The sequence below is a fragment of the Petromyzon marinus genome, chromosome 35 (genome assembly GCF_048934315.1).
Source record: "Petromyzon marinus isolate PM22_M1 ecotype Great Lakes invasive population chromosome 35, UKy_Petmar_22M1.pri1.0, whole genome shotgun sequence".
Taxonomy (NCBI): domain Eukaryota; kingdom Metazoa; phylum Chordata; class Hyperoartia; order Petromyzontiformes; family Petromyzontidae; genus Petromyzon; species Petromyzon marinus.
In genome coordinates, this window is record NC_133701.1 from 919,016 (window position 1) to 941,496 (window position 22,481).

Consider the following 22,481-nt stretch of genomic DNA (forward strand, 5'->3'; position numbering starts at 1 on the left):
AACAATCCTCTGTTTGCGCCACGATTTCCCATGAACAGTTCCGGCTGCCAACAGGCACACGCGTGCGTCGAAAGTTCAAATGGTCAGCGATTATTCAATGCGCGATTTGAACGCGCTTACCTTAGACGACCGGCACACGCTGCGTTCCCACTCGACGTGAACCTGTAGACCCAGGCCACGCTGACGTCAGTTGGCAGCCTGGCCGCCCTTTGGTGATCTTTAGCCTCAATGCGGAGGGTCCTTGCGCTGCCCTGCGAGACCTCCAATTGACTTATTGGGCTCGTGACGCCGGCGAGCACCATGGGTGTAATGATTGGAGACAAGAGACGAAGCAATCGATACAGAAGAAGTACCAGGCTCATGCCCCCATTTACTCTTCAACTAGCACCGTTTTAAGAATCGCGAGTGTCGTGAATCGCTGTGCTGAAACACCCTTTTAGTTTGGTTGATGGCTGATATAGCCAAGGGCTTGGTTAATATTTGAGTGCCACTTTATTTGTACTTATCGACGGTGAATAATTTAATGCACAATCAGAAACTTGGCTTTAGTTTGAGAAATTATGACCATGTCAGGCCGTTTGTTTACGTAGCTATAAAATCATAGCCACTTCCATAAGCATTCGCTGAGAATTCACAGCTGTCTGTGACCTACATCGCCGTTCGATCAGCGTGCCACCCAACTGAAATTCTTGGCACTCATCATCATTGGGTGTCCTCAGCCAATGGTGCAAATTCCATATTTATATAGTGGGAACCAATGTATCCATTGCAGGGTCACTGTTGACTTTCTACAGCCTGACAGCCACCACCGTTATCATTCTATAAACCTGTTCACGGGATGATAGGAAAAAACATGTAACGGTAATAAAGGATCTTTATGCATGGGCGTAGCTTGTTCTCTAGTGGTAGTGCCTTATGCCGATAATAACCCAGACTTGAAGCCGGCCTGGCAGCATCGTTCTGAAAAATATCGAGAGAGAATTAAAGCCTCGGTCAGGTCCACTCCCAGGAAAGTGAATCGTGCCTCTGATTTCGCGTAGCAAATGCCGTCACGGGTCACCTGAGTGCACCGGTGGCTTCTAAACTCAAGTCGTGTTCACCCATTCATCATCTGTCGACGAAGTGGGAGCATTTAATGCGAGCAAGCAGGGCTATGTGCAATGCAGGAAATTAAGAGCAGTGTTGAGTCATGCACTGAATAAACCGCATACGTTCAGCGTGGCGTTTATACTTCGTCTTTTTTATTGTGGTAAGCAGTGCTGAGGGCACACTTTGATTACACATTGCTCGAAGCACACCCAGTGGCCAACTTGGTATCACAGCAAATATTTCTGGTCACAAATGTACCAGATATACGCTAGCCACAAAGAAAGGGAGTATGTTGTCGATAATATATGCAGGTTAAAGGCATCATTCTAACGTTTAAGCAGAGTCGGTTAGCTTTAGCAGGACACGTTATTAGAAGGGGTGATGGCTGATGGTCAAGAATAATGACAAAATATCAGCCGAGGAATGAAATATCTGAGAGTTCATTCACAGAGGAGATAGAGCGATGGAAATAGCCCGTGGGTTTGCCACAGCTTAATGATGAAAAACGTTCGCGTTCAAATTTTTTGTTAATGCCATTTATAAAAGGTGACAAAGGTACAGCCCTGCAATTGCTTGCTCACTCCACTGCTGCCGGAAGGACCTCCACTACAGAGGGCTCTCGAGAGCCTCTCTCCGGGGTTTCCCCTCCAATCTTGCATGTTGGTCCGGCTTATTGGAGGTGTGAGTACCCACACTTTACCCCGCCAAGCATGACCTGCCGATGGACTGTGGTACATCAATTCATACCGTTGGGTGGACGGAGGCAGGGGGGATGTATTAAATTTACGCCATTGTTTCAAATGGCGTTTAATATCAAGTTGTAAATAGCAGCCTACAATACACTATATACGTGGATAGTGTGCTCTACGATATTTACTGTGCATTGTCATCGATAGATATTTTACGTAAGCATACATTTAGTGGAATGTCATCGCTATTTGAAAGTGGGGCCTTCACAAGTTAACGGTTGTGCCTAAAAAACAATGCAACTGTGTTTTTTTTTATTTTACCAGCTAAGGCCCACTGAGCTGTATAGCTCTTTTTCAGAAGCGACCTGGCCACAAATGACAGCTCATCGAAGTGTCTTATCACGTGGACATTTATATCAGCAATCAAATACTTTAAACGCATGTTTCTAAATGTGGAGGGAAAAACCGGAGGCACCAGATAAAAATCCAAACGACCACGGCGAGAACATGCAAACCCCAAATATACAGCAGGCATCAGGGTCGGTATCGAAACCACGACCTCCTGTATACCAGGCGAAGTAGTTAACATCTCCTAGCCACCGTGGCTGAGCAGCCGAAGTGGCCCAGAGGACAGCAAGTTTGATAGCGGTACGTGGTCTAGGAACAACCAGTGGATCGCACCCACGGGGGCCAGGCAAAAGCCTTTCAGAAGAGGTTGCAGCCTGCTGCAGCATGGATACTGTGCAGGAGGTATCTTGAATGTGCACGGGGAACGGCAGCGTAACGCCTAACCCAAAACACACTCACACACACAGCATCTCGTGAAATCTTTTCCTCATACTACAATGCAATAAGTGAAGTTGTTTCGTTTCAGAATGACAATGCATTGCAGAATACAGTAACAACTTTTTTAATAACCACAAGTTTCTTGAAAAAAAGCTTCCTAAAAATGTAATATCGTACCTTTTTAAACTACAGCGAGGATTTTTGTTTAAAATAAAAATGCTTACGTTTTAAGAAAAGCAGAGCTTGGTTTTTTTAATATCACAAAAAGATAAATGTATTAGTAACACATATTACACACATTACAATAACAGTAACAAAAAACTATTTTGATATAATTTAACACAATAATTGTAAAATTGTAGAAACTGTGTAAAAAAAGCACAGCCCTGAAATTTCTGGCTCACACGACTGCTGGCGGCAAGGCCTCTACTACAGCGAGCTCTGGTGAGCCCCCTCTAGAGGGGGTTTTGGGCCTACTCTTCCATGCGGGAATTGCCCACGCTTTGCCCCACCACACGTGACCGTGGCCTGTCGACTTACACTGTTGGGTGGAGGACAGAGGCGTGGGTTCGGGGATTTAAAAATAAAAATAAACTCCACCCCGCTGTTTCAACCACCGCGCCAGGAGGCTGAACCGAGCTGGTGGCCTGCGAGTCGCAGTGCACTACCATGGTACCAGCTGAAGCGTGGTATTACATTTATATACGTGATTATAGCTGTGGGTACATAAGGCATAGTTAAACCAGCATTTGCTAACTTACTAATACATGGAGCTTGACTTGTTTGTAAGTAGAATGGCTTCAAAGCAAATATTCGTGTGGCAACAAAACAAGACACAGCCGTGGGACGTTGACCTATTTACAATAAAATATCACGGGTTTTGACATCTCTATAATGCCACTGAGTAGGTTGTCGCTGTTATGCTGATGGCTGTCTGTTTTCTGTTGGTCGCGGCACGCGGAACAAAACGTCGGACATCGTGCCCAACGACCCGAATGCACGCGCTGAGAGAGCGATGAGAGTCCTGTGATACATGTGATACATCCTGGCTCAACGACTCGAGAAATATCTTTGAGCCTTATTTCATTTAATACAAAAATATGAAAAAAAATATTCAACAAAAGCAGAATCAATTCTTAAACTAATTATAAACTTTTGGTTAAACAAATTGGCAAGAAATGTATCACATATATTTATTCCCAAGAATGCTAAGCAAAGGCTGAAAGGCCCAAAATGCCAAGTGGCCAGCAACAACCAGCACGATTGAAGGTTTAAGAGACGAGCGTGGCACGCGCCTATTTACTCAAGAACCTGCAAAAAGAGGCGATGAGATGGGATTCCAAAATGGATCAGTGCGAGGGAAGAAGCCGAGAATTTCAACCTGCAGTGTGGCGGTTGGTTATAGTGTAGATTCCACCAATTTGAATAAAATTAGCAATCAAAATGTATTTGTTTGATCCTCTATACATGCATTAATGGTAATGCTGTACAGCTTGCCTCTTGCTCGGGAGGTTTATTTTTCCTTCATTATCACGAGTGAGGCCCCCATTGACAGGCCGCAACTGGGAATAGTAATAATTCGTGTTTGTTAATAAATATAAACTATATTACACATCACATATTACGGTACGCGTTAGTGAACGGTAATAGTGAGCCAACATTTAAGAATACACAATTGACAGTCCCGTGTGAGGTTTCTTGCCGGGGTTTTTTCCATGGTATTTATCGAAATCTCACCATACACGCTGCCACTGGGTGTTGCAGGCTGGTGTTGACATTCGTGTCAGAGGTTTCACAGTCACAGGATCGTGTCCTGTTTCAGGCTTAGTGCTCGAGTGGGCGGCTTGCAATCGTAACGTGATGAGTTCACTTCCAGGCTGGGGGTTGAATCAGCCCATCATCCCTCTAGGGTTGATAAAAGAATACTACTTTGTGGGGAAGTCAACAGTTGGTGTCCTATGGATAGACATGCCTCCTCCTTAAGAATGTGGAATTTCCACCATCAGCTCCGGCCTGTAAACAGCAGATGAGCACTGCTTTGAGGCTCTGAAAGCAGGAAATCACTTTGTCTTTTGACTGTATGTGAACGAAGCGTTTACATTTTTACGTTCGTGAGATATTGACAAGAGGATGGAGAAGAATAATGATGAACAGGGAAGTGTCACAAATACTGGGACTCCACGTAGGTCGGACGTGGAGTCGGATGGAGGAAGGTGGTGTGCACTGCGGACAAGCAGAGCGACGCTCACAAGGGGCCCGACTGCCAACTCCTCCTCGGCAAAATCAAAGGTAGAAGGGCAAGAAGAAGACAAAGAGGGACGTGGTGGCGGGTTGGGTGAGGTTCAGGAGTGGATGCAGCTGAGCACGACCTCCGATAGATCGAATGTCCCTGCATCCGACTTGCAGTACCAATGAAGGCGCCGGGCTTGTGCAGGAGAGAGGCTGGATGGTGTGGAGTGTGTACTCTGAAGTATTGACATGGTAAGGGTTGTTGTTGTTAAGGGTGCAAAGATACATGGATTTGTCGATTACATTTGAGTCTCAGGATCATGATGCCTGCATTGAATGTTATGACGATTGATTATTTTTCCAGCTGTCTGGTGCATGTAATTAGTAATTGGATTATCACTATGACCTCGAATCGTAAGAATGTATTACATTGCGAGGGAGGCTGCAGGGGATATCATTACAGATTGCAGGCCGAATTTTTGTTTTATCTTTGATTACCGATTGATAGTGCCTCCTTTTAAAAAGTGTTGATGGCCTCACTCTGAATGGCATATGACTAAGTTAAAAGTGCTGCTTGCACTGTACATGAAAGTGGAAACAACGTGCGGTCACCTGATGTCACCAATGTGGTGATCTGGAGTTACAATGTTAAGTTCACACAAATGATAAATGCTGCTGCTTTACAATAACAGTAATAATACTTTATGAACTTCCGTATTGAACATGGCGAGACAAATTAAGTTCAAACCGGGAGTGAAGAAGTCCTCTCAACTGAAATAATAGTTGTAAATAGATTTCTGTGCAACACTATCAAAAAAAATTGTTCCTCGGTAGAGGTGGGACGATATTCAGGGTTATTGTTCAAGATTAAATTCTACTTGAGTATTACCGTGAATGGGAATTCATCTCGTGGCTGCACGGGTGATCTTAACTCATTACATTTGACACGTGTGCGGCCCTTTGTCAATCAACTGCTGCATGTGGGCCCCCCCTTGCCATGCGAGCCTTGGGGGTATTGACCATACTTCACCACACTGGTCAGTGTGGGTTTGTGAAAGTAGAAGGGTTCATGATTTGTTCCGATGTCACTTGCCACTGTTGTTAGCCGTGGCCGGGATTCAATCTTAGCATGCCGGGTTCTGAGCGCAGTGCAGTAACTGCTGTGTCAATTTGAAGCATGTATTGTGGTGTTATGAATCTATAGTCAACAGCGGTTAAACAGCAAATGAGCGATGCGGTGCCAAGGTGGTTAGCGCACTGCCATCATGAACGAGGTTTGATCGCTGGCCACGGCTAGTATCGGTGGCGAGTGACATCCGTGCTGGTTCTGAGACCCCCCCCCCTTCACTAACCGACCAGCGTGGTGAAGTTAGGTCGAGCAACACCTATGACTGACAAGGCACAGGGAGGCCTTCAGCCACCAGTGGCTTGCCAAAGGGCTATGAATGATGTTGTTTCGTTTACATTTGTGCACGGTTTGTACGAACAAAGGTGACACTCGTGTGCGCGGTTTGTCGTGACACAAACAGCGTCCATTCCGCACCGGCGGATGGGGGAAGGGAGGACGGCTTGTGGCTCGGTGTGAAGAAGTCCATTGGAGGTCAACAACAATCTGCTGCCGCTGGCCTGGGGAAGGGTGCTAGGACGGATTTGTCAAGATACACAGGCCGGCTCTTTATTTTAAAGCTCGTATTTCTATGGCGAAGGAACATGATGACTTGTACTTGCATTTTTTATCAATTTATGAGCTGCTGGGGCTGCCGTGGCTTTCGGGGGCTGCTGCGTCTGCAATAAAGCAAATAATTTGTTTTTTGTAAAAATGTACGAGACAAAACACCGCAAGACATTGTATCCTGTAATGTGTAACATTCAAATAAAAAAATTGGAAGACATTAAGTTAAAACTAGAGAACTAGTATATGTCACAGTTTAAGTCTTAATTTCACAAATATCAACTTAAGACAATTATAGCAATGGGAAGGCATGTTAGAAAAGTATAAAACCCCAAAATATTAACACAGTACACATTTACTGTCAATTTTACCTGGACACAAATGTCACAGGGGATCTATAGCTCATTATCTACAGTACCACGGGTCCCTGGATCCTTGCAGAATTCATCCTTACTCAAGTCTGTACAGGACTATATCAGCCTGCTTAAAATATTGCCTGTGTTTCTTTCATGTATTCTGCAAAGGCAATGTGTGCAGTAATGCAATCACGTGCTGTGTAGATTCTCAAGCTATTGGCTGAATTTCACTCAGAGAAATGTTATTTGCATCATTTGAACAGCAAGTACTTCAGGAAATAGATTTACTTTACAACGAATAAGCACAGCACACAGATTCTATAAGTGCCGTCTCGGGGCCAAGTAGCTCTCGCACGTGTCTGGGTATCTCTGAGAAAGGTTTAAGGGAGAATCATCGGTTTTGATCAAACTGGATGTGAAGCACACGCCCGCTAATTCACGGTGAGTGAACACAAATTAATTTTACCTTTTCCAGTTGGTGCAAGGGTTTCATAAGCGCCTGCGGACCACATGCGGATAACACAAAGCATATGCATTTGAAGCAATCCACATTAACATCATGAACACAGTGTACAGTACTTATGAAGAGTGAGTACACAGCAGCACACGAGTGCTCCACTTACGCTCACAGGCTTTGACTTAGCCACTCGGCCCATCATCCCTCCTGGGTTGATAAATGAGTGCCACTTTGTGTGAATCTATGTATGTATGTATGCTGAACTTCTTTCGCACTATACGTAGCCAACCGTGCTAATCGGGAGTGCAGTCATCATATGTATTAATTAGTCCCTGCCATGGGAATTAGGAATTTCCACGGTTGGAGATGGGTACGACTAGTGTTGTTGAGATGAGTACACGAATGAGCATGGAGACACTTTTATTTGAGATACTGTAATGTGTACATGTAAAGAACACCTCCGTTAAGCAAGGGCCGACTGGTGAAGCATGTTCTGTGAAAACAGACGTGCGACTCCAATCTCCACCCCAGTGCACCATCTGTAGACACGTTTACCTTCATTGGCCACATGTTGCTTCAAAGTTTCGTAGGGGGTTTCATGGATATGATCAGATCCTGGTCAAAGCGAAGCAAAAACATTAAGTTAAAACTAGAGAAACTTATAAAAACGTCACAGTTGAAATCTAAATTTTTCAAAACTAATTGCAACTGTCAACCAACAAACTTTTAACAATGGGAATAGCGTTGAGATATGTATTTATTAAACCTCTAAAAGAATAACAGGGAATATATTTGATCATTTTTTACCTAGCTCAAAAATTACAGGTGAAATGTAGCTCATAATCTACCGTACCAAAGGTCCCCGGATCCTTGCAGTCAGAATGAACCCTCACTCAAGGCTGTACAGAACTATGTGAGCCTGCCTGAAACATGTACAAATTGTGCGTCTTATAATGTAGGTTGTAAAAGCCATGTGTGCAGCAATGCAGAGAAATGCCTTGCAGCATTCAAAGTCATTAGTGGGCTGAATGTGACTTAGAGGAAAGTCATTTGTTTCGTTTAAACCACAACTTCCTAAGGAAATAAACTTATTTTAAATGAATAAACACAGCACACATAATCAGTCAGTATCGTGTACTTGGGGCTTATTAGTTCTTACACGTCTGGATATCTTTGATCAACTCAAAAAGGCGGGTTTGTTTACGGATTTATCGACAGAACGTTTACAAAAAGGAGTTACCCTTTTCAGCGCCCTGAGTGGAATCACGTTCATCTGCAAAGTAAAAGCATATGGATTTGAAGCAATTCATGTTGGAAACATTAATATCCTGTCTCAGAGGCAGGACATACAGCACACAACCACAGGATATGCTGCTGTGTAAGATCATTTAGCAGTGGGCCCTATTGTTCGATTGATCGACATTCGAACAGTCATTGACTTACGAACACAATTAGTTCCTGAGACCTGTTCGTAATAGGGCTGAACGATTAATCGATTTCAAATCGAAATCGCAATTTGAAACATTGCGATTAGAAAATTGTAAAGGATGCGATTTTTTGCGATTTGAAACGTCCTATTACTTTCTTATTTTAATAAAAAAAAATTACTATTAAAACTTAATTTATTAATTTAACAATTGTTCAGTTTGATTGTTCTATTTCAATTAAAACATTTTAATAAATAAATGTTGGAAGCAATTCATATCTTTTTAGTTCTCATCCTTGCATTAGCATATACAGAGAAGCTCATATTGTGATGGTATCACGTGGTAATGCTCCATCACGTGTTTTACATCTATTACACAGTGAATATTGAACTGAAGCTTGACTTAAACATTTTTTAATCGCAAATCAAATCGCAATATCTGTCACAAAAATCGCAATGAGATATTTTCCCCAAATCGTTCAGGCCGAGTTCCTAAGTCGTACGGTTCGTAAGCCGGAACAGCAATCAAGTATATTTAAAAGCCCACAAAGACATAAACACTCACTCCCAGCACGAAGCTGACTCATTACATATCGCGGAGGATTGCTCAGCTGAACAGAATGGTGCCGCAGTTTTATTTGCAAGTGAGAGTTCGTGTTTTAAGTGAATGTAAAAAAAAATTACGACAAATCTTTCATGAAAGCTGGTTCATAAGTGCGGATGTTCGCTCTTCGGTTGTTCGTAAGCTGAGGCCTGCCTGAACACTCATAGGCTGTCACTTAACCACTTAGACCATCAGCCCCTAATCTCTTTGGGGTTGATCAAATGAGTACCACTTTGTTGGAGCAGGGCGAGCAGCTCGGGGAGTGGCTGTGTTGGCAGCGCGTCTGCCTGCGTTGTGTGGCCCACGATGCTATCAAAGTCTGGCCCCTCAGATCTAACTCAAGTCAGCGCGAGGCTCCTGCGGTACGGGTGGGTTTAACACTGTGGCTATTGCTTGCGTCGATCCACTCCAAACTTGACAAGCTGGCCTCGCAGGACATCTGAATCTTGCTCGGAGCCCAGCAAGGCCAGGGTCGGGGGGTAATGACGCGTTTATTGTGTGTGACGTCGGCGGCATGGCTCGGCTTCTGTGATGAAGCATGGCCCGAACAACGCCTCACATCCAGGGGACGGGGGAGCCTTTATCCACTCGTGCATTCAGAATGGCTGTGAAATTCATCCAAACACAGAGCCCTATGGTGCTCACCATGCACGTCGATCATTTCGTAGTGGGATTCCTCCGTTCCTGTTCAGCAGGAGGGGGGGGGGGGAGGTGGCAATTGAGAAGAACGTTCATCTCGCAACGCACTGCACCAACATTCACCTTGCAACCCAAAACACATGTCTTATGGATACAACTACTTTGTTCCATTAAACCTATGTATGTATTAACATTATACAAGTTATTTATTTTAACTATTGAGAACCAAAGGGGTTGCGAGGCTGCAGTGACAGCTGAGAGCCCCCTTGACGCAAGGTAAACGCCGCCTCCGTCCGTCAGTGCTGACGGGAGGCCCGCGAGGAGCCCCGAGGAGGCTCCACGCGGCTCCACGCGGCTCCACGCGGCTCCACGACTGAATGCGATGTCCGCACCCAGTCAGTAGCAACACCTTGAGCTTGGTTCGTCGTTTAGGAACCGGTAATACGATTATTTCTCGATTTGAAGCTTTCGTGACTGCAAGGATCCATACTCTTTGGTTCTATTCGGTAAAGTCACGTAGGTAAAAAAATAAAACAATAAAATTCTCACGACGTTTCGGCCACAACACAAGTGGCCTTCTTCAGGTGAAGGAACAGAACTGTCGGGATGACAACGCTTCAATGACCGCCGCTAAGATTCGCAGCGTCTTTTTAAGCTCGGTGGGAGGACCAGGGCGCCTTGACAATGGAGTTTACATATCAAAAATAGCTACGTGACTTTACCGAATAGAACCAAAGAGTATGAATACGATTAATGTTTGAGGTTGCATCGTAAAATCGAGCATAATGTAAATAAAAACATGAGCGATAAGCACCTGCATTATTTGGGTCGCGCCCTCTGAGATTTGTGTAGGCATTTTCCTCTCTTCTCTTTCGAGCGACTTAACAAACACAACAAAATACAGAAACAACTCAAATGAACATTTTAGAACCTCTATGGATATAGCGGTAGGAGCTCGCCACGAGGCGTCTTGTTTGTGTGGTGTGTGTGGTGTGTGTTGTGTGTGTGTGGTGTGTGCGTGGCGTGTGTGTGTGGGCAAGGTCCCATCGGTGAGCTCCTCCGACAGGCAAGGCTGCGATGGCTGGGTCATGTAGCCCGCATGTCCAGCCACCGCATGCCGAAACAGATTTTGTTCGGCCGGATCGAGGGGGCTAAACGGGCGCGGCACCGGCTCGAGAAGAGATGGAGTGATGTGGTACAGGAGGACGTGGAGCTGAGTGGACTTGCCGATGACTGGTACCAGCGGTGTCAAGATCGGCCTCTGTGGAGGAGGCTCGTGAAGGACGCTACTGGGCAGTTGGAGGCAGTTGCCCTCCAACAACAACGGAGGGCAGAGGAGCGACGCTCACAACAACGAACGGAGCGCCGGGTGGTTAAAGCACAGCAGGTTGGCACAGTAGGGGGCACAGGTGGTGCATCAGCCAGTCATCTCAGTCATCTTAGTCAGTCGACCCGTGGCACTTGGGTCTGCCCCGTGACCTGCCAGCGGGCGTTCGACACTTCACGTGGCCTCAAGGTGCACATGGCCTGGCACAAGCGTCGTGGTGACGTCACCGCCACTTAGTGGCGAATGGCGGTTGTTGTAGTGCGTGGCGTGTGTGGTGTGTGTGTAGTGTGTGTGTAGTGTGTGTGTGTGGTGTGTGTAGTGTGTGTGGTGTGTGTAGTGTGGTGTGTGTAGTGTATTGTGTAGTGTGTGTGTAGTGTGTGTGGTGTGTGTAGTGTGTGTGTAGTGTGTGTGTAGTGTGTGTATAGTGTGTGTGTAGTGTGTGTGTAGTGTGTAGGGTGTGTGTAGTGTGTGTGTAGTGTGTGTAGTGTGTGTGTGTAGTGTGTGTAGTGTGTGTGTGTAGTGTGTGTAGTGTGTGTGTGTAGTGTGTGTAGTGTGTGTCGTCCCCTTCTCTATGTCGTCCCCTCTGTGTCGTCCCCTTCTCTGTGTCGTCCCCTTCTGTGTCGTCCCCTCTGTGTCGTCCCCTTCTCTGTGTCGTCCCCTTCTCTGTGTTGTCCCCTTCTCTGCGTGTGCCTAGTCTCACCGCCGCTGCCTCTGGTGACACCGACGTCCTCCCTCCCTCCCTCTCGCGCGGGAGGGGAGAGATGAGGGCGAGGTACCGGTACCTTTCTGTCGTTTGCGTACGCAGCAGCAGATGATGATGGACGTGACAATCACTAAAAGCGCAGCGGCGGCGGCCCCCACGATTAGTGGAAAGACGCCGCTCTTTGCTGAGAGATGCGTTTTGTTCCCGTGGTGCCCATCGCGGATGCCATGGAAAAATCACAGGGGATACAAACAAAGAAAAAACAACCGTCAGTGACAACAGACTTACGCAGGAGCCGCAATGTCACCAGCACCAGTTCAGGGATCAAGATATCCGCGGTTCGTCAGCCAGGTGTTGTCATAGCGAAGGAGCTGTCGGGACAACGTTGGGCAACGTTGTTTTAGGGTCGTGCTGCAGACGAAGAAGCGTGTCAAGGGGAAGGAAGAGAAGTGAGCGCCACAGGGAGGATGGAGCGTACAGCGTGTGGGCAATTTCACGTGGACATGCTGTATCGGATTGCAAATGTTTCTCAATCGGAAATATTAGCGAGTAAGAGCCTTAACGTTTAGCTGGAAGATGAATGAACGTTCAATCATGATGGGGTTTTCCAGTTTTACTTGAGCCTCATAAAAACAACGCTGCCTCCTCCTCCTCCTGCACCCGGTGGTTGTAAGGGCAACTCAAGGTGCTCCACCTCTTGGTGGCACGCCAAGAGCCACGGAGCCACCGCTGCTGTCCTGCGCGTAACGAGAAAACGTCCCTCAGTACTCTGCGCACAGCCGTGCCGATGATGATCACCGTGCGTGGCGACACCACGGGGGTGTGTGTTCACCTGCGGGGGTGTGTTCACCTGCGGGGGTGTGTTCACCTGCGGGGGTGTGTTCACCTGCGGGGGTGTGTTCACCTGCGGGGGTGTGTTCACCAGCGGGGGTGTGTTCACCTGCGGAGGTGTGTTCACCCTAAATGCCATGTGTGCCAGTGTCACGGGCAAGTTGTACCAAATTAAAAAAATACTCGCAAATGTCCTTATGTAGGTATCGCCACTTTGCAGCATCACCCCCTACCGTGACTATACCCGTATGTGAACCGCATCGGTGCCTTCGTGATGGTCTGCGCTGTCAAAATGGTGTGAATGCCACGCGCAGTAAGAGTATGAGTTGATGTCGACTTACCCATGGGTAGAGTCACTGATGTCATGTATAACAACTTAAACCCATCCCCATAGATCTTGCACGTGTAGATGCCACCGTCATTCGCATTAAAAGATTTGATGAAGAGAGAATTCTTTGAATTGCCCTCGGTTAAGATCTTGATTCTGTCGGAAAAATTCGTTCCTGACAGCGTGTCTGTGAGTTTGGTGTTGTAGTTGTAGTCGATAAGGTAAGTGTAATAAGGAACTTGTCCGCTGGCTGGCTTGTAGTGCCACACGACCCTTCCGAGGTTGACGCTCGGGGTGAGTGCCTTCTCGTAACCAGAGCAGCGAACCTCCTGTCCCTCTCCTGTTGCGTCCATGTTGACTGCACAGCACGGACCTAAAGAAAATGGAAGTCGCACAGAAATCATTTCATTCGACGGTGGCAAGGCGGCCCAGTGGAAAATCGTGCCTTGGCAAGAAGGGCCTGGGTTTGATTCCTGACTTAGGTATGTTCTCCCCCTGTTCTGCATGGGTTTTCTCCGGGTTCTCTGGGTTTGTCCAATGCATTGGGAAAACGAAAGTACTGTACAATGTAGCTGGTGTTGGCCGTAACATCCGAATGTAAAAAAATTACACCACAAATTACTCAATTGAGATTACACAGTGACATGGTCCCATAATGCGAAATGTTTGCAGGAAAAAAGGTGTATTTATGTAATATTACTTTATTTACAAGGCAAAAACTTCCAAGCTATTAGATCTTATTCAGAGGCGACCTGGCCACGCGTGATGATAGCTCTTCGAAGTGGCTGATATCATCATCAAGTGTGGGAATTTATAGTAACAGTCGTATAATCTAAACGCATGTTGTTTCTAAATGTGGAGTGGAAAACCTGGAGAAACATTCATACGACCACCAGAGAGACAGAGAACATGCGGACTCCAAGTATGCACAGGTATCATCAAGGGCCGGGATCTAACCCATGATTTCCTGATGAACAGGTGAGGGAGATAACATCTCAGCATTGCATTCATGGATAAACAAGCACAGTAATAATCGTAAGATCGGGTTAAAAATACAGTACTTTGTTTCTAAAATATGAGGGTTTCTGTAGTATACTTTTTAACGATACAATCTTAATATAAATTAATCGGCTTGTAGTGCAGTAATTTAGGTGAGAAGTGACGAAGCCAAGGCCATGTTTCCCAAGTGGAAGTGTGTACATGTTTAAATATTCGTTGTGCTTCAGGGGGACATTTGGTGTCACACACAATTTAATTTTTGTTTGGAGTAAACACAACATTTTAACACTAATGCAAACTTGTAAGGTGCACAGTACCGCTCACTCACGAACAGAGGATGACAGAGCCACGAAGAGCCACAGACAAGCAGGGAAGGCAGCGACCACACAGTGAACCAGTGCCAACAATTTCCCAAGCTCTGCAGTCCTCTATATATTCAAATATTTTCAGCCAAATAATGAACGTTTATACATCTTTTTCTACTTCCACCACCACATATATCCTCATGATTTTATTTTCTTAGTCCCTGTCGGATGCGGCCGAAAATCAACAAGTTGCAGAATCATTTTTGTTTAATTTAAAGCCGTCAAAAGCAACCACAAGTAACTGTCTTGGGGCACTTTCGGGTTAAATCTCGGCTCGTTATACCCACATCGTGAGCTGTGCAATGCCTGCTCGTTAGTCCAATGATTTTGTTTTCATGCATTATTGCATTTGAATTCGCTATAGTTTTGTTTTAAGTCATGCTTGGCTACTCACTATACATCATAATTTATTTTAGCCAATTGCTATAATTGTATCCAAGATAAAGGCACAGCCCCTGCAATTGCTTTCTTGCGCCACTGCTGTCAGAGGGGCCTCCACTCGAGAGAGCGCAAGAGAGCCCCTCTAGAAGATACTGTATAATAGTCATATGTACGATAATACAGAAAGCAATGTTATGCAGTCCATTACACGATATAACACAAGTTTTATTCCTGGGTAGTAAGTGTTATTTCGTATTTGCTTATGCCTCAAAAGTATAGAGGATGACTATTTATTCCCCACGAACTTTGCTTTTGTGACCAGGACAGTGATATTTTGAAATGTAGCTATTTTCAATGAGAAAACGGGCGAATTTGTGTCTTTTCGTTCACATGAAGTCAGAAAAAAACAACATATGAATCAAAATTAACAGGTATTTATACTAAAGTAATAAAAAACAATTACTAGAAAAGATTTAGAAGTGAGTAGTTTGTCGAGATTGTTCCTCACCACAGAGAACTCGGTCCGCTGTGGCCAGTCCCGCCTGTGGTAGCGCGCCTTGGTGTCTAAATCTTTTGTATTCATTCTTGTATTACTTTAGTATAAATATATGTTAATTTAGATTCATATGGGTTTTTTTCTGACTTTATGTGAACGAAAATACACAAATTCACCCGTTTTCTCATTGAAAATAGGTCAATTTAAAAATATCATTGTCCTGGTCACAAAAGCAAAGTTTGTGGAGAATAATAGCCATTCTCTGTACTTTTGAGGCATAAGCAATTAGAAAATATTGTTTTTATATATATTTTATTATTTTATTGTTTCCCTTCAACGTGACTTTACCGAAAGAGCTAAGAATAGAAAATTACACTTACTACCTAGGAACAAAACAATATGTTACAAAGTGATCAGCCCATTACTCGATAAAAGTGTCTACATGCTAGGTTGGTCTTAATAATATTTACATTTATAACGTGCTAGATTTTGCAGGGGTTGTTTGACCATATTTCACCACAGAATCCGAGCCAAATAGTCATATAGTCATATAGCCATATAGTCATATAGCCATATAGCCATATAGTCATATAGCCATATAGCCATATAGTCATATAGCCATTAAGTCATATAGTCATATAGCCATATAGTCATATATAAATGAGTACATCATGTTTAGCCAAAACATGGAGAATAACAAACCATATTGATGTGGCAGGTACAGCCTCACGTGTCATAAATATTGCCTCAAAAGGCAATATTTGTTATTGGTATCGTGTATACAATTTAGTAAACAGCGTTTCAAACGAATTAATGTGTAAAAAAATCACTCCTGTATTGAATCGATGGTGCAGCAAGTGTTAAATGCAATATAGTAAAGATAACTTTTATGCTGAATGTAATGAAATAAATATATATACGTACCCACATCGCGCTGACTGAAAATAAGAAGCAACAGCCAAAGGGAATGTGTGGGTAACATCTTGTACGGCTGTCTCTCGTCTCACAAGTATCCTGTCTCACAAGTCTCTCGTCTCCTGTCTCACAAGTCTCCTGTCTCACAAGTCTCCCGTCTCCTGTCTCACGTGTCTGCAATGACGCGGGTTCGCTGCCTTTATCCATCCCGCGCTGCCCAAGTCAGCAGACTTCCGCCCGCCTCCGTCTTCCGCCGTCCTCAGGGGGCTGCAGAGAAGAGGGCTTAGTTCCTCAAACCTCCAGCAAGAAATACGCGCACGCCTTCACCATGCAGCACTCAAACGCTTCGAAGCCAACAACTCAAACTCCTCAATTGCACTGCCCCATAACGAATTCGCAAGGTGTAGTGATGGCCAATTTTGAACCGAGGTGGCTGGGCATCCCTACTATGGGTTTGTAAGATTCGTTTTAATATATGGAAATACAGATATGTGCACGGGGCATTGTGTGCGAAAAACATTCTGATTAATATTTTCCACAGTGATGCTTGTGGTTGTTTAGAGCACGAGACATTGTGTGCGAAAAAAATGCTGATGTATATTTCCCACAGCGATGCTTGTGGTTGTTTAGAGCCATGTGTTGCAATATAACTTAGCGTCTTACTCGCACCTAGGACCCGCAGCGTAAGGGGTCCTTGTCTCTAAGTGCAACAGTTCACGAGCATTGATTCCAGCAAGCCTGACTGCTGATGAGACAGCGGATGTCGAAATCGACCAGTTTACTTGTCGAGAAAAAATGCTGTTGAAATGATAAATTCCGAGAATGTCATGTGGCTGATGAGTTGTGTAAGAAATCCGTGGAGAGATGGATATGTAAAAAATACATCTGCTTGGCTATTTTGTAAAAAAAAAAAAAACAGGGTAAGGTAATTAATAAATAAATATAATTATAATTAAGGAAGGATCAGTAGCATTGTATAATGCTTAGTCACTGAAAAAGCGACATTTAGAGGTCATACATGGCCGCCAAACACGGAAGTGCAGTGCTTGGTGGTGGGGCTATCTGCCAAGCCCACTTCTCTATGGGATTGGCTTATATGCAAATTGCCACCAGCATACTTCACTAGCCCGGTACATGTCAAGTGGGTTCCACGGAAGCACACACTTGAACTTGGAGGCAACACGTGTATTCTCACACCCCAACAGGGTAACTACATAACGTACAACAGGTTAACTAGACCACAACGTGGTAACTACATAACGTACAACAGGTTAGCTAGACCACAACGGGGTAACTACATAACCGGGCCAGTCAGTAACACACTGCCTGACCCACGATGCCGAGTGTACAGATCGAAGACCGAGGATCGAAGAGACGTAGCACCGACGGGTTCCATTTCAACAGACAGCCTCGATCGGCTCTCGGGACCTCCCTTTTATGCCCCTGAGCGTGGCCTGGCTCCGCCCTCTGCCACGCCCCCTTCTAGATCCTACTAGAAGGTTCTGGACTATACATCACGTGTCCCTCTCGACACCTTTTGGCCCCCCTCATTATCCTGTCCTGGTCACCCAGACTGTCGCGTCCTCAACTGCCCTCTCTCTGTCACCAGAACCATGCCCCCTAGGGCCCCCTTCCATGCCATACCGACTGTGGTGCCAGAGAGAGGCTCTAACACGCACAGTTACATTCTTCTCTCAGTAGCTGGCGCTAAACGCCATTGCGACTCCATTTACGTCACGACACGTGTGTGTGTGTGTCGCACAGCGGGTCATTCAAGCGAGGTGAGGATGGACGGGAGGGGTCACGAGTGGCAGTGGGCGAGGGTCCGTGTGGACTTAGAGGGACGCTCGACAGACACCAGCCCGGACACCAGCCCGCCTAGCGCGCATGGCAATGCGCTCAGCAGCTCAGCGCCGCCGTCGACGTCTGCTGGCCACGAGGGGGCATCGGGAGAGAGTTGGTGTCGTTTTGCTTTTCCTCCGCCGTTGAAGGAGTGCGGACTGCAGTGGTTTGCTTGGGGTCCGTATGGTCTGGGTGAACTCTTTGTATGCGCGTAATAATAAACAGGTTTGCCTCCTTTTGAATAGAACAACGATTGAGGCATCGTCCCATGGTTTAAGTCTTTGTTCCTGTGTGCACATTCTGTGGTTGGGGGGTTTATTTACATCACACGATTTGGATCTAAAATGGGATTTTAAACAATATAGATCCCATCCATGATTCCACGGAATATGATCAGAATCAGTGCGTCGATCCGATCTGCTACAATTTCAAATCACATTCCAACTATAATACAGCATTGCATGAGTATAATTTTACTAATATTTTTTGTATTGCACTCTGAAGGGTATTACGAAGTTTACAAATTCAAACTCCTAAACGTGTGCACCCCTTTATCAATATACTTCCGGATGAGGGCCTCCCCACCCTGTGCAGATAAAGGGGGTTGTTTGACCATACTTCACCATGCTTCACCATGCTCGTTCAGTGGCTTGTTGAAGTGCAGCAGAATGAACGCTGCTGCACTGCCCTCTAGTGCTCACTCTGCACCCTAAAACGATCATTTCATTTCACCAATACGGGACACCAAACATTCCACCACGTAAACAATACTCTGCGGTATACGCAGCTCATCTCAAAGCGAATGAACGACATAGGTTCGTAGACTACAGTACTGTATATACATTGTATTTGAATGCAGCTCGCACGCTGCCGATACACCTATAGGCGCAGATCGATTAAGAATCAAGTCGAGAAGATGCAGGCATGGCGTCGAGCACGTGAGAAGCAGAAGGCACGTGTGACCTACGCACGTTGCGTGTCAGAGTTATATCATGGCTGGCTAGCTTAAGGAGGCCATTAAACACGACTAAATATCAAATCCCCTGAATCTACCTGTGGTCACGATTTGTGACAAATCAGTCAATAGGGAGGCGCACTGTTGATAGCGGTGTCGTGTCTGCGCGTGTTGTGTAATCTTCAAAACACAATCTTTAATGTGCCAGGAGTATTTTATTTTAGAGTGCCACTCGGCGCGTGCGCTCACTCTGCCGTTCGCACCGCAACCGCCGCCAGCCCCGCGCCACTCACGACTGCGACCACTGTTTGAGTAGAACACGAACGGCCGAGACTCGAGGGAGTTCGCTCGCGAGCTCCGCGCCTCGCGAGTCACGCTCCGCTCTCTCGCCGTCGTTCATCCACGCGCGGCTCCCACCTCGGCAGACCTCAGAAGCTAAGCCGGGTGGCGCTGTAATACAACAACAATAATACAACAACAATAATATCGGACACGGGACGAAATCACCAATCAGAGATGTGCCTATTTATGGAAGGAGGTCGGCGTGGTGGTGCCCGAAGGCGCGATGCGGTTTGAACATTTGGCTGCCAGTGGGAATGGTTTGACTTCAAGGTCGGGGAGCGGTTAATTTGGTCCACCGTCACGGGTTGTGGAAAGTTCGCCAGGGACCTATGGTGTAGACTGTCTACACAGCGGAGACATTGATCGGCATCGCATGAATGTGGAACTTCCATCACTGGCTCAGGGATTCCAACACGCAACACTGCCTTTTGGCCAAGAGACGTTGATGTTTACACAGTTGCAACATGTTACTGCTGAGTAGTCGTGGGGAGCCTGCGGGGAAAATGAGGGCAGCGGTCAGCCTCACCCACACTTGGTGGAGATATTAACTCCGTGGGTGGGGGAGACAGAACGAGGGACGGCAGCGAGGAGTCGAGTGAAGAATGACGAGGGGGAGAGAGAGAGCCGATGGCCAAAGGCATCTCTGGCGCTCCCACAACGACCCCCACCCAATTACAGAGCCGAGAATGATTATGGGTGGGGGAGAACACTCTGGGGGCACGGAGAGTTCGCGCGTGGGCGCTCGATTCGAGCGGCTGGTGCCGGCGCCAGGCAGGGAGAGGAGAAGGAAGAGAGATTGGAGAGTTGGGGAAGAGCCATGCGGAGTGAGGCGGTGAGGCGGAGAGGAGGAGAGGAGGAGGGTCAACACAATTTATTGCGGCACTGCAAGCGAGCGCGTGACGCGATCCCACCGAGCACTCGCTCACCTGCCGATGAAGAAGAAGAAGAATTATAATAATAATAATTAATCAACACGTGCATCACCTGCATTACGCCGTGAAAGCGACATCAGTGAGGGGCAGTTAGATCACAGCAATGCATTGGAAATGTTATCATGGCGCTATAACTATATTTAACGCTTAATTATTCTCTTAATGGGATTTATTTTTGCGTTAACAGATGTTAAAATAATACGTTAATAATATGATGATTGTGTTTAGTGGCGTTAGCTTTGCTTGCTTGCAACCCGTCGTCAATCCACTGCTGGATGAAGGCTTCTCCGCGCATACCAAGTCATGGGAGTTGTTTGATGATCATACTTCACCACCCTGGCTAATCTGGGTTAGTGTAGACAGGGTGCGGAGCGCCAGGATTATTTCACATATCACTCGCCACTGATGTTATCCGTGGCCGCGAATCAAACTCGAGGAGCCAGTTCGTTGTGCATCGCGCCAACCACTGCGCCACCGCTCACCCCATAGCAATTCTGGATCGACCATATTTGTGCGCTGTAATCCTTATGGGGACTTTTACATTCCACACGACCTCGGTTTGAATTCGGATTTATTCTAATTACTAATTGTATTCATGGTGCAGATTTAGTGATGGCAGATCACCTCCATTCATTCACGACACTTGTTCACATTGACAACAGCATCGCTGTGATTTAGGTAACACGCAAGAACGCAGCAGACACACAATCCCGCCGCAGCTGCTGCTGGTGGTGCGCCACACGTGGACACCAAGAGCGCGCAGCCGGACTCGCTGGAAACACGCGGGCCTCCTCCACACGCTCGCATCATCCCTCTGCACGCACGCGCCGCGTTGCTACAACAATCGGCGAGCTGCTGTTGAGGGCCCGCTGGTCGCCCGGGTGACTGCTGCTGTTTTATAACAGGTCGGCGTATTGACGTCACGAGAGCAGAAATCCCGTCTCTCCCCGTCCCTCCTCCTGCTCCCTCCTCTCTCACTCCCTCTCGCCCGCCCGCCCGCCCGCCCTCGCAGTCTTTTCATTCATCTGCTCCTCGCCCTTTGCCGAGCGAGAGAGCGCGCGGGCGTGCGGGCGGGCGGGGTATCTCGCTCACATATTGATACAGTTAAACCACGCCTGTGCTTTAGCCCCACCAGCGCCTTGCACAGCGCACACTTGCACACACACACACTCTACACTCACACACTCACACTTACAACATTCGTGTGCCATACGGAGTGAGGACCGTGGAGTGGCAGCTTGGTGGATTCAGCACCCCGAGGGCAGTGGACAGCGCCCGGCCGAGAGCACCCCGGCCGTGCCCTGCAATGCCCGCGACGACAGCATGAGACGGAGGAAGTGGAGAGGTACGAGGTGTTTAGTGACGGCAAAGCGGCGAGCTTGCGGCGCCCTAGCTCGCAATGGGCAGGCGGACGAGGAGGGAGCTCCCGAGAGCTCAACAGTCCACGGCACCTGCCCTCGAACGAGGAGACACTGTGTTCCACGTCCTCCTCTGTGGTCCGGCCACCACAGTCAGCAGCGGATTCAGTGAGAGTGCTGTATTACTGTGTTACTGTGTGGAGTTTCGCAGGTGTGCTGGCTAGCTGTCTGGGGGTGTCCCGCATGTTGTTCGGCGCGATGTCCGACGTTTCGCTCCACGTGTCGCTGTGAAGCGTCACGTGCTGGATAAATCTTTAGAACTCGTGGAGCGAAACGTCGGACAATACGAGCTATAACTAGAAAACACATCGGAGAGTATAATAGCGCATGTCAGACGTTTCGCTCCATGTCCTGGAGAAGCTCCCAGCGCGTGTAGCGAGTGGCGTGGCGAATACCATGCCGAGCTATACGCTGTGCACAACCAAACCACACCACAGTGCCATGTGCTAACACAGCCCTGCGATGTGCCATGTGCTAACACAGATGGCTGTGCTAGCACACATCACATCACAGGGCTGTGTTAGCAGCGTTCAATTTACATTTTTTTTAAAGAGTGATCGTGTTGGTATTTCTAATCAACACGTCTGTTGTCGTCTGTAAATATAAAATATTACTTCATCAGTGTTACAAGAGGCGGTGAATTTGGACTCCCAGAGCGCGTGAGCGGATCGGGTGATGTGAGATTGCCGTTAAGTGTCCC

The 22,481-nt window shown here is 46.7% G+C and overlaps 2 protein-coding genes across 4 annotated transcripts in view; one reads left to right on the forward strand and one right to left on the reverse strand.

The window, feature by feature from the left end:
* Window positions 1-1,219: 1,219 nt before the first annotated feature.
* On the reverse strand, window positions 1,220-21,651 carry LOC116948799 (uncharacterized). Of its 2 annotated transcripts, XM_076071788.1 has the most exons (12): window positions 21,559-21,651; window positions 19,339-19,539; window positions 16,302-16,559; window positions 13,150-13,509; window positions 12,057-12,161; window positions 10,762-10,827; window positions 9,954-9,992; window positions 8,519-8,551; window positions 7,834-7,893; window positions 7,288-7,320; window positions 6,522-6,578; window positions 1,220-4,577 (listed from the first exon to the last, which is right to left on the reverse strand). In XM_076071788.1, the coding sequence occupies exons 3-11, from the start codon at window positions 16,357-16,359 to the stop codon at window positions 6,535-6,537; spliced, it is 798 nt and encodes a 265-aa protein (XP_075927903.1). In that variant the 5' UTR covers window positions 16,360-16,559; window positions 19,339-19,539; window positions 21,559-21,651; the 3' UTR covers window positions 1,220-4,577; window positions 6,522-6,534. The 2 variants fall into 2 exon arrangements, with proteins under 2 accessions (XP_075927903.1, XP_032821792.2); XM_032965901.2 differs by lacking the exons at window positions 19,339-19,539; window positions 21,559-21,651 and having other exon boundaries at window positions 1,220-6,578.
* LOC116948800 (oxysterol-binding protein-related protein 9-like) overlaps window positions 21,592-22,481 on the forward strand; it is a 51,787-nt gene continuing 50,897 nt past the window's right edge. For both annotated transcript variants that reach the window (XM_032965902.2, XM_076071786.1), the window contains exon 1: window positions 21,592-21,708. In XM_032965902.2, the coding sequence (XP_032821793.2) occupies window positions 21,687-21,708 (22 nt within the window). In that variant the 5' untranslated portion in view covers window positions 21,592-21,686. The remainder of the gene's footprint in view (window positions 21,709-22,481) is intronic.

Coding starts and splice junctions, on each gene's coding strand:
- LOC116948799 (XM_076071788.1), bottom strand. CDS start 16,359: ATGTTACCCACACATTCCCTTTGGCTGTTGCTTCTTATTTTCAGTCAG. Junction 7,894..8,518: donor CACTCAGGGCGCTGAAAAGG/GTAACTCCTTTT, acceptor CGCTTTGACCAG/GATCTGATCATATCCATGAA. Junction 7,321..7,833: donor GCAACATGTGGCCAATGAAG/GTAAACGTGTCT, acceptor TGTGGTCCGCAG/GCGCTTATGAAACCCTTGCA.